This window comes from Thalassophryne amazonica, chromosome 2 (genome assembly GCF_902500255.1).
Source record: "Thalassophryne amazonica chromosome 2, fThaAma1.1, whole genome shotgun sequence".
In the NCBI taxonomy this organism is placed as follows: domain Eukaryota; kingdom Metazoa; phylum Chordata; class Actinopteri; order Batrachoidiformes; family Batrachoididae; genus Thalassophryne; species Thalassophryne amazonica.
The window spans coordinates 44091173-44104251 of NC_047104.1; the positions used below are offsets into that span (position 1 = coordinate 44091173).

At 41.3% G+C, this 13079-nt stretch overlaps 1 protein-coding gene across 1 annotated transcript in view; it reads right to left on the minus strand.

The window, feature by feature from the left end:
* Positions 1 to 13079, minus strand: part of cdh8 (cadherin 8) — a 469940-nt gene that overhangs the window by 54269 nt on the left and 402592 nt on the right. Inside the window, 1 exon segment of the mRNA XM_034185442.1 lies at positions 4673 to 4920. Coding sequence (XP_034041333.1) covers positions 4673 to 4920 — 248 coding nt within the window.

The following is a 13079-nucleotide window of genomic DNA, read 5'->3' on the forward strand; positions in this document are numbered from 1 at the left end:
CAAGTGATACAGGATCCAGATCATTTCATTCAACAAAGATGTCTGATCAAGGTCAGTTTTTGCCTCCCTAACAGGGAGAATTCTACGACTTAAGTCTCATACTGAAGTTGTGAGACATCAGTGAAGATGACATGCATGACTTTATAGAGAGATATAAGAACATTCCATAAATACATATTTGCATGATTTACCTGTGTTATTCATTCTACATGATTCATTTGTATGATTATTGTTCTTTATTTTTGTTGTAATATGTGATAAATATCTTATTACATGTCTGTTTATGTATCACGCCCTACATGATACAGGGTGTGACAAATAACAAATATTTTAAAAATATTCATTGACCAATATAGCCACGCTTCTTTCTGGTAACTGCCATGAGCCTCCTGTCCATACAGTTTGTCAGTTTCTTGATCTGTTGACAGTCCACTTGTTGTGCAGCAGCAACTGCAGTCTCCCAGTTATTGTTCATGGAGGTGTATCATTTTCCCTCAGTGTGAATCTCATGTTTAAGAAGGGCCCAAAAGTTCTCAATAGGGTTTTGATCAGTTGAGGAAGGGGGTCACGTCATTATTCTGTCATCTTAAGGACCTTTGCTAACTAGTCATTCAATAGAGCACTTGACTGCATGTGATGGGCCATTGTACTGCATAAAAATCATGGCCTTCTTTAATGATGCAGGCTTTGTCATGCACCACTACTTGAAGAAAGAACCTTCTAAAAACTGCCAGTAGGTTTGGGACTTGATTTTAAGTCCATCTTCATCCCAAAAAGGTCCAACTAGCTCATACTTAATAATAGCAGCCCATACCACTCCTCCATCTCCATCTTGCTGGTGTATGATTCAAAGTGGTTCTTTGTGTCAGTAATCCAGCCATGTCCCCATCATCTGGTCTATCAATAGTCTCATTTCATCTGTTCATAAGACCTTTACAACAAAAACTGTTTTCAGACACTTTTTGGCCCTATCTTGATGTTTCAACTTGTGAGTCTTGTCTGATTGGTTGACCAGAAGCTGCTTGTCTGTCTGGAATTTGAAGTCCCATAGGACCTTAGCTGTGTTGTTCTCAACCACCTTGGACGGACTCTCCCATCGGGATGTGTGGGCTTTTAATCCATATGCTGCACAGATGTTCCTGTACACTATGGTAGTTTCTCTCATTGTACACTGTCGCATCTTGCATCCTGCTACGATGTGCTGGACTAACTCTCAGGGACATTTGCACAGCTTGCGTCTTGGGTCCTCTTGGCTGTGATAGACTTCTGTGTCTAGGCATGTGGTGCTTAGGGCCTGTTCTTCTGCTGCCATGATCAGATCCTCTGTGCATGCGTATATATATATATATATATATATATATATATATATATATACACTTTCTCTCACTCTGGATCTCTGCAACACAGCTCACACTTTCCTCTTTTGATGCAAAGAGCAGACTACGGAATCAAAGACAGCAAAGACAGTGATGTGTAGTCTGATATTCTGCAGTACAGTTTTGCATTACATTAAATGAATTGAAGAAATAGCAATATTACATTTTATCAGCATGTAATGTAGTCACGCTGTAACTTCAGCTGTAATGTTTATTTGGTGTCCAGGTTTGCAGATTGGAACTTTGTCCTTGGTGTTTTTATATACATCTGTTATTGTGTGTGAAGTGGATTAGTTGGATGTTGGAACTTTTCTTTTATGTTATCCGTAGTTGTCAGTCATTTTGATATCATTAAAAACTGTCTGAGTAGTGCTTTAGGTAGAATTTGTTTATCCCACATTGATTTTTATCTGGCCTTGCAGGCTACTCAGTGCTCTTTTGTCATTTTGGGAGCATTCAAAAGTTACAATTACACACTTCCGTGCAAGCAAACTAACTGACACAGTGTGAATATTGGCACATTTTCTTGTGAAGATTTTAACCACATTTTCAGTCATTTGCAGCATTATTGTGAGCTTGTAAGAGGAATTACTGAGGCTACAGCCTTCTGACAGACAGAATATCTGGGAGGATTAAAATCTTTCAGGGTGGAATCAGTTTGTTAGCCCAAAGCTCAGTTTCAAAATGATACAAAAGTCTATTTGGAAGTAAAAATCCATTGATCTTTGGCAGGGTGATGTATCATAATACGTGACAGTTGTTTGTTTCAACACATCCCCACAAAAAGCAAATACTTGACATCTGTGATAAAGCACGCTCATCTTAAAGAGGCACAGGGGTAAAAAATGTTTTGAAGTAAAGCAATTCATGGCGACAAAGTCTAAACTGGTGAGAAAATATGTAGTTGTTTCTGTTACACACTAATCAGTAGAGTTGACAAATGAAAAAATATCAAATCATATTAAACAAATGTCTTCCTCTTGAAGAAAAACAAAGTATTGAGAATGACCTTGATAAAAGTCTATCATTGAAATTTTCAATGGTTTCATTCTGTTTGTCTTAGAGGTTTTGTTTTTTTTTTTGTTTTTTTTTGACAAGCCACCTGTGTGGTTAAAAGCCACATCACCCGTGTGGTTAAAAAAAAGTTACAAAATCCACATTAACATGTACAAACAAGACCAAAAATGCTATTTTTCATCATCCAATTGATCATTTCACTGCATTTTTTGGAGATTGGCTTAACAACCTTGGAGCAGGACTTGAACATAGGACCAGGTAAATTTTAAAAGCAGGTAGCAATCAGTGAAATTATATTTTTCAAGAACAATCCCATATGATGTTGCAAGCTCCTTAGATAAGGTGGAAAAAAAAGCAACTGTTGTTCAGTGTGTTCAGTTGTTTAATTTGTTGTGGATCTGCCTGAGTTTTTAATACACTCAGAGAGGTCTATGTTTGTCCTTCATTCTGCTGAGCTAGCACAATATGTCGCTTATTTTGCACTCATGACCTTTACACAAGACATGCTTGCAAAGAACTGATACCAATCTCTGACAAGTGAAAAACTCAGCCTACTTGTCCAGAGAGACAACCTGGGTCAGAAACCTTACCAAAGGGTGGAGGTGTAATTTTACACTATCTCATAATGTTAAAAAGAAGACATGAAATGAAATGTCTGGGTTCCTTTCACACCTACCTTCTTTGGTTCAGACACTCTGTCTTTTTAGTTTGGTGTAAACCAAAATAGTAGGTGTGAAAGACGCCTTGGACCATGGTTTGAAGCAAAGGACCAAAATATGTCCAAGACAAAATACAACCCCAATTCCAATGAAGTTGGAATGTTGTGTAAAATGTAAATAAAAACAGAATACAATGATTTACAAATCCCCTTCAACCTATATTTAATTGAATACACCACAAAGACAAGAGATTTAATGTTCAAACTGATAAACTTTACTGTTTTTGTGCAAATATTTGCTCATTTTGAAATGATGCCTGCAACACATTTCAAAAAAGCTGGGACAGTGGTATGTTTACCACTGTGTTACATCACCTTTCCTTCTAACAACACTCAATAAGCATTTGGGAACTGAGGACACTAATTGTTGAAGCTTTGTAGGTGGAATTCTTTCCCATTCTTGCTTGATGTACAGTTTCACATGGGCATGGCTTAAAGTACATTGAGGAAAGTTCTTTGATGCTAAAACATTTCCTTGACTCAGGAACCATATCTCTATAAAATATAATCAAAATCCATCGATTGCTTCTTGAGAAACCATGTCCATAGACATACAGAAAAACAGACACAATGACATGCAAATAGATCTCTCTGGCAACTTCATTTTGTGTCAGTTAAACAAAAAGGTACAAGGCACAAACCTCCAACCCCACATCTCTATCCATAGCCTGATACTTCAAAGATAATCGCTGTCTTATCCTTTCACCAAATTTAGTAATAATTGGTTCAGTACTTTCTTTTTTTAATCCTATTAACCAACCAACTAACCAACCAAACAACACTGCTGAAAACACTGTAGGTAATTAGTACTAACTAATTTAAAAAAATGAATCTGTTAATGTCTTTGAGGCAAACAAACAAACAAACACACACACACACGCACAATCAGGCTGCTGCTGACAAACAGAGGAGTGCAATGACAAAAATAAGGACAAAAAGGGCAAAAGATGTCATTATACACGAGTCCTCATTCTATAAGCGGAGGGACACTGGGCTGCCTCAGGCCTCAATTCCTCCTCGCAGTCTCATCACTAAACATGAGAATGCTACCAGAAAAAAGTAAAGCCAAAGTAAAATGAACAGACCCATCCAATTTATGAAACCTGGCTGGCTCACGACTCACCACGCAATTACACACAACCTGTTGAGTGTTGTCCCAGGAATGCGGTCAGTAAAGTCACTGGAGAATTAATGAAATGCCAAGATGGAGGGAGAGAAATTGCCTGTATAACCTATCCTCAAGGTGCCCTTGTGGTATTTCCAAGAATAAGTCAAACAAGAGGCAGATATAGCAGCGCTACTCACACAATGAAAGAAAAAGCTGTGCTGCCTTCAACTCATAATCTACACGTGGATTCATTGAATGCCTACCTGTCATAGACACAACCACAATCTCCAAAGGTCACAGGCACAAAGGAGTGTAATTGCTTGAGTTGGTGTCAAAAGTACTCATTAAAGTCCAAAAAGACTCATTTGTTAAGCTATTCTCTCATTACAACTTGAACATATATAAAAGAGCATGCCAGAAACTATAAAATATCAGTTTTGTTGAATCTCTTACCTAACAAGGCTGCCAGTAGAGTCTGGGTCTCTGGCAGTAACTGTGCCTATGACGGTGTTGATGGGGGCATTCTCATTGACTTCCAGGAAGTACATGGGTTTGGAGAAAACAGGAGGCTCATCGGAGTCCTCCACAGCAATCTTCACCGTGGCTGTATCTTTGAAGGGACCGCCACTGCTGGACTCAGAGCGGATGTTGGTGGCTTCGACTTTCAGCGTGTAGGCTCGCTTACTCTCAAAGTCTAAAGGCTGCAGAAAGACAAATAAACAAATGGTAATTTCTTATGTAAATGTTAAAGTTAAAAGTGCAAAAGTACATGCACCTGAGCATGTGACACAAAATGCCAATTTAAGAGGGAAAAGATACATAAATTGCACCAGAGTATAACTCACAGTTTTTGCTGTGGAGCTCACCTTTTAATACCATGGTTCAATGTAACAACAGACAGAAACTCAGTAGCACATGTGCACACAACAGCGTGTGTTGTTACTTAGCATACAGACTTTCAAATTCTAAAAATAAGCAATAAATATGTATGTGTTAGATAACATAGTAAGTCCCTTCGGCTACTCCCTTGTTTTGTACTCGGGGTCACCACAGCAAATCCAAGGTGGATCTGCATGTTGAATTGGCACAAATTTTACACCGGATGCCCTTCCTGGCGCAACTCCACATTACATGGAGAAGTGTGGTAGGGGTGGGATTCGAACCGGGAACCTTCTGCAGTGAAACCAACTGCATTAACCACTTGGCCACCACCCCTAGACATGTGTTGGACAACATATTCAAGGTTATTTGATACAGTTTGAACAAAAGGAATCACGAGATGTATGTGGATGAAGATGTGAACAGTGATTTTTTTTTTGCAGGAAGCCTTCAGCTTATGGTGTGTACCATATGTACTTTTACATTCTAAAAAGACAGACAAATAAATGTACATTAGACAACATGTTGGGTGTAATCTGACATAGACAGACATGGCTTTCTGGCCCACAGTGTCAGAAACACTACAATAAAAACAGAGACCCGCCTCCGGATAAAGCGGAAGAAAATGGATGGATGGATGGACATTTGATATGTATGTATGGGCAGCACAGTGTCTAAGTGATTAGCACTGTTGCCTCACAGCAAGAAGGTCATGGTTTGATTCCCACCTGTGTCCTTTCTGTGCAGAGTTTGCATTTTCTGTGTTTGTATAGGATTCCTCTGGGTGATCTGGTTTCCTCTCACATTTAATTTTTACATGCAGGCTAGGTGAATTGGAAACTTTAAAATTGTCCAGGTCCCCCTTGCAAAAGAGACCTTGATCTCAGCAGGATTAACATGGCTAAATAAAGGCTACACACACACACACACACATATATATATATATATATATATATATATAGTAAGTCCCTTTGGCTGCTCCCTTGTTTGCACTCGGGGTCGCCACAGCAAATCCAAGGTGGATCTGCATGTTGAATTGGCACAGGTTTATGCTGGATGCCCTTCCTGACGCAACTCCACATTATAACCACTTGGCCACCACCCCATATATATATATATATATATATATATATATATATATATATATATATATATATATATACGCTCAATTTTGTATCAATGTTTATATCAATGTTCTATTTTGGCGGCGTTCATCCTTCATCCTTGACCCAAAATACATAAGCATACTAAACAGCAAATGTAAGCTCTCCCCGGTTTCTTGTCTTTTTCTTTCGGCTGTTCCCGTTAGGGCTCACCAAAGCAGATCAGTCGTTTCCATCTCACCCTGTCCTCTATAACTTCCTCTGTCACACCAACCACCTGCAAGTCCTCCCTCACCACATCCATAAACCTCCTCTTTGCCTTCCCTCCTCTTCTCCAGCCTGGTGACTCCATACTCTGCATCCATCTCCCTATATACCTTGGGTCCCTCCTGTGCACATGTCCAAATCATCTCACTCTTGCCTCTGTGACGTTGTCTCCAAATGGTCCCACCTGGGCTGTCCTTCTGATATGTTCATTCCTAATCCTGTCCAACCTCATCACTCTCAAAGAGAATCACAACATCTTCACTTCTGCCACTTCCAGCTCTGTCTCCTGTCTTTTGTTATACCCCTGTCACAGTAGAGGCTGAATGCCGTCTGAATGAAAATTTGACCCACATTCCGGAGGTGTTGTGGTGCATTCAAGGACATGAGACAGCAGTCTGAGAGCAGTCTAAACAGTCAGCCAACTTCCTGTGGCCGTCCCGAATGTCAAGGCACAGTCGAGGTGTAAAATTATCGAACGGCAGTTGGAGTGCAGTCTGACCACAATCTAACTGCACTCTAAATATTCGTATGGCCTTCCAAGCATTCTGATCGCATTCGTAGGGCAGTTCAGCATGATCCACCACGTACCAAATGTCATGACTGTGCCTGAACGCCCCTTGAGTGCAGCGCAAATGCTGATGGAATATATTTACTCCACCTGCAACTGGACCTCACTCGTACGGCAGTGTCGTAATCTCAATGCATTGTGACAGCTGTCTCGATAATCCTAATGTGTTCCACATGCATTTGTATTGTGTTGAGAAGTTTAATGTGCGCAAATCAATCGGGCGGGTTGAGGGGTAGTCTGTGTGGTCGGACGGCTGTCTTCCATAATCCTTATTCCCTCCAGATGTGACATGAATTTTGGATTTTTTGACATTCCGCCTGGGTCGGCTTGATTCTTGCTAAGTGTGATGGGGTCCTTTATGCCACCGTCTCTAAGCTGTACAACATAGCTTGTCTCACTACTGTCTTTTAGACTTTCTCCTTCACTCTTGCAGATATTCATTGGTCACAAATTAATCCTACCACTTTTCTCCACCCACTCCACCCTGCCTGCACTCTCTTCTTCACCTCTCTACCACACTGTCCATTACTTTGGACAGCTGACCCCAAGAATTTACACTTATCTACTTTCATGACTTCTTCTCCTTGTAACTGCACTATTCCACAGGCTTTCATTCCCCTGCTCTCCTCAGTGTATCTCCACATTTCCAGGCTAGACTTGACCTGCTCTCTACTCTCACTACAGATCACAATGTCATCTGCAAACACCATAGGTCATGGAGACTCCTGCCTGATTTCATATGTCAACCTTCTCATCACCATTGCAAACAAGAAAGGACTCAGAGCTGATCCTTGGTGTAATCCCAACTTCAATGAATCTGTCATTCCTCTTGTGCACCTCTCCACTGTCACACTATCCTTGTACATGTCCTTCACTAATAATCCTTGCCACAGCAATCATGCAAACAAATCTGAAAAGCTGTATGACAGTAGATTAGATTAGTAAATTTTCATGTACATAATTTTCTGATTAAAAATATGACAACAGCACATATAAATATTTGACTGGGGTCATGTTACCCCACTCGGTGACTTGAAAGTTAAACAATATGGGCACTGGGTGTGAAAATGACAACTCTGTTTGTGTTAACCTAGTAAGGACAGCAGAGTAACACTGTGCACTGCTTTGTGCCATGTGGAAGACTGGGTTCATTGTCATTATGACAGACAGTTTCAGTGGTTTCTACAAAAATAAACATTGCAACTGAAAAAAAAAAACAAAAAAAAAACCTTCATTTGATTATCAGTAGCAGCACAGTTTTACCTATTCAGGTTGTAATTGTAATTCTCAGTTGTGCAGGCTGAAAATATTTTCCCACCTTCATCATCATGAAAATGCACTAATCTTCCTCCTTAGCGCTCTCGGTACCATCAGTTTATTAGATCTTACTGCTATCAAAAAATAGCTCACATTAAACAAATGAGCACAAACTCTAGTTATTTGAGATGATCAGCAAAAGGTTTTCCAGAAAGAAATTACATATTTTTGCAGGGCAGTGGGTACTTTCAGTCACCAGTGTTTCCTTTGCAGATGGCAGACCATTAATATTTCAACAACAACAACAAAAAGAGTCACAATTTGACTCCCTTGACATCTGCGGGGACACTGTAGACTGTCACGATTTCATTGTGAATCACCTCTGCTTGCTCTCATACTATGAGAATAATGGGATCAAGTCACTTCCACACTCCATAACCAGGATTTATAGGGAAATCAAAACTGGGCCTTCTCGCTTGAGGGGATAGGAGCTGGCCTGGGAAGAGAGAAGGACTGATGAACAAAACGAAAAATGTATTCAGTTAAAGACAAAGTGAAAGGGGAACATTCCCCAAGGTTGGACCGGGCTGGTGCTGTGAGCTCTGAGGGCAGTGGGTTGGACTGGTGGAGGGGTGTCTGGGGGTCCAGCTGTGAGACAGTGGGAGACAGAGGCAGCAGCTGCAGGGACAAGGAAGACAACCCGAGTCTTTGACTCCATCGTGCACTCCTGGCATTGCAGCACTAGTAGAGAGACTGAAGCCCCTGATGCCTCGACAAGCCCCACTCCTTCATGGTCAGAGAAGCTATTTGGAACACTTTCATTATTAAACTCCCCTTCTTCTCCTCCTCCACTTCCTCCCTCCTGACACCCCGTCTCTCTATTCCTCTCCTTTCACTCACTCTGATCCTGCCGTCTGTGCCGACAAAGTACATGATGTGGCTCCACCTCAAGTCAATGGATTAGACTTTAATATGGCAGCTGGTGGAGAGTTTGAGGTTGTGCTGGAGAGTCAAAATAATTATATGTACATGGAGAGAGGATGGAGGTCTTTGTATTACTATCAATTAATTTCTGAAATTCATTTGCATTGCATTCAGTGGTTAATGACCAAAGTTAAAATTTGTTATATTACATCATTTATCAGCCGCTTTGCTGCATTTCTCTGATCAGAACTGAAATTCTCAAGACTGTTTGTTCAAACTCCATAACATCTCATCACTTGAGCACATCATAAAATCAAATTGTCTCTATATTGAATTACTCGAATTAAGAGTCACGGGGGGCTGGAGCCTATTCCAGCAGTCATAGAGCATGAGGCAGGGTACACCCTGGACAGGACGCCAGTCTGTCACAGGGCCACATGTAGACAAATAACCACATTCACACGCACACACACACCTACGGACAATTTAAAGTGTCCAATCCACCTAACCTGCGTGTCTTTGGATATGGGAGGAAGCTGGAGCACCTGGAGAAAACCCATGCAAACGGGGGGAGAACACACAAACTCCACACAGAAAGGCCACAGGCAGGAATCAAACCCATGACCTTCTTGCTGTGAGGCAACAGTGCTAACCATTAAGCCACCGTGCTACCCCCAATCAAACAAACAACCCTTTTTTAATCACTGTGAATCATTACATGCAAAAGTGCTAAACTAGCTGTCAAAATCTATCAACCATATATTCCAATCCAATTACATTTGTTCCTGATTGGTTAATCATGTGATATTTCCGACAAGAAAATATCGATTTGACGGTGGCAAAGTATTTGACCTTTTCACATTTGATGTATTACTCCACGCCCTGACGGCTTTGCTACGCAGACGCCAATAAAGGTCGCTGAAGCGACAGCGCTGTTACTATGGCAAGCTTCACAGATCAAATTACTTACAGAAAAATAAACCATGCAAACAATGGAATTGGAATAGAATGGGAATAACCCCCTTGCATCTGATTATTTGCGGATGTTAATGCTGGATTACGGTCACAAATAGCCATTTTACCGGTTCTGCTAACACGTCGCTGGTAAAACTCAGTTTGCGACCATAAAATCCAGCATTAACATCCACACATGTTGCCAACGCCTTGTACACCTGTTGCTACAACTATTTGTGCACGCAAGCGCCTGAAAGACAAAGTGTGCGCTGTGCGAACCCATCGCACCCTCTCGCGGCAGGTGTTAGCCAAATTCCAGGTGACACACACAAACACCTAACACCGCTCGCGTGGCACTGAGAAAATGTGTGGCCAGTCGCACTCTTGGTACAACAGCAGTCTGCAGATGACCATGTCTGTGGAGTTGCCAAGATGTGGTGTGTCATCAGCTCCCCCCACAACACGTGTGTCTGTGTGTGTGTGTGTGTGTGTATATCGCGCGCTCCCCACTCCCCCCAGCATGTGCATGCATGTGGTTGCCCCCCCGCAGGTAAGGCGCATCTCATCTGATCACAGAGGGACACTGTGGTCTGTGCGCTGAACAGACGGGGGCGTGGCAGTTGTTGACATCTCTGGACCTGTACATCAGAGCTGCAGAACACGCGCCATGTGTTGACAGATACATGCATGTGTGCGTGCTTGCTGTACTCACATCAAAAACATAAAAACATATATCACTTGCGACGGCCTGGAGAGCGCGCACACTGACAGGTCCAGCTGGACTGGAGCATCAGTTTATGTGGACATGCAACAGATGATCTGAACGTCCTGTCTGTCTGACAGGACAGTGAGCGAGGTACTGCAGGACCATATAAACAGGCCAACAGTATGACAAATAAGCCACTTTCAGCCACATATCAGCAGAAACACACTGTAGCAAACGCTGTTTGGTCAATTATCACAGCGCTGTTTTTCTTTTTTTGAGAAAATACATTTGTCTGCTTGTTGATTTTAGCCATTTCACACTCCTTTTACCAGATGGTGATTGTGGTGCAGCTGTAGAGTTGCCGTCTGCTAATTAGGATGTGCGGGTTCTAATCCTGTGAATGTTGTGTTTTGTTTTGTTTTTTAAACCAGGGTTATTTAACCTTGGAGTTCTGTATTGCGTCCCCCTTTATGTATTATTTATATCAACCCAGTGATATTCACTAATTGTACAGCTGGTTTTTATTTTCCTCCAAATCAGCAGTGCCATGTGGTGCAGCTCGAACCATGGAACACAATGTAAGCAGCTGCAGCAGCGTGAGTTGCTGTTCCTGCTCGACAGACACCGACCGTCGCGTGCATGAACCGTCGCACTGGCGGTGTGTACGTTGGCGCGATGTTTCATGGTGAAGCTAATTTCGAACTGTTTTGTGCTGTTTCACCATTTTCATCCACAGTTCGCACTATGTGTGAAGGGGCCATAACAGCCTATTCAGATTTGCAGCAGCTTGCGTGCAGTAGCGCACGGAGCTTTCGGTTTGATAGGCCGCAGATCATATTCACTGTACATGATAATAATTCGTAATTATTATCATGATGATGCGTGCTACATACATTTCAACAGTTCCTTTGTATTCCCGGGGTGGGGGAGCATTATTATACGTGGCATGTGAAGGTCATACCAGCAGGCATACCGTGCCAGATCCATCTCGAGGTTTACTCGCATGCGCTCAAATTCTTTCATATCCCATTTTGCCATCAAGGGAATATGTAAATTGTGGTCAGATGGTCCTCAGATTACACACGGACAACCGTCGGATAGGTATCCCATCTCATCAGTGCCCAGAGGGTTTTGAACATGTGCATCACACTCGGGGCTGCAGGCCGATTTTGACCAATTGTGTGGACTTCCACAGATGGCTGTGAGAATGGTTTGGAACTGAAATCTGACACTTTTCAGATGTGTGCTGATTCATAATTCTGACGCCATCCTGCATAATTCTGGCTATGTGTGACGGGGGTGTTCTTGTGCATTATCAGACAGTGTTACAAAGAGCTTAGTGTTGTTTTGCATTGGACAAAATATATAAACTGTTAAAATTACAACATGACAAAACAATTTGACTACCTTGTCCATTAATAATGGTATTATGACCTATCATTTTGAAGGCACTGATTGTTTCATTGTCATAAATGCTTGCTTTTAAGGCATAAAGTACACATTGCATTTTAAGCAATTGTTGCACTTTTGGGGGTAATCCACTATGATATCCAGTTTGCAATAGTTGTTTTAAAAATGCACAAACCGTTGTGCAAATGTTAATCATTAAAACAAATGGAGCATTGTGACTGAAAAAACTATAATAGTGACATACTATTTCTTATTTAAGATATTTTTGCAGCAAGATATATACAAAAAAAACCTTTTTCCCGAATCACACATCCAGACATTTAGTTTTACACTTATAGAATCTACAACCCCTGGCAAAAATTATGGAATCACCGGCCTCGGAGGATGTTCATTCAGTTGTTTAATTTTGTAGAAAAAAAGCAGATCACAGACATGACACAAAACTAAAGTCATTTCAAATGGCAACTTTCTGGCTTTAAGAAACACTATAAGAAATCAGGAAAAAAAAAATTGTGGCAGTCAGTAACAGTTACTTTTTTAGAACAAGCAGAGGGAAAAAATATGGAATCACTCAATTCTAAGGAAAAAATTATGGAATCATGAAAAACAAAAGAACGCTCCAACACATCACTAGTATTTTGTTGCACCACCTCTGGCTTTTATAACAGCTTGCAGTTTCTGAGGCATGGACTTAATGAGTGACAAACAGTACTCTTCATCAATCTGGTTCCAACTTTCTCTGATTGCTGTTGCCAGATCAGCTTTGCAGGTTGGAGCCTTGTCATGGACCAT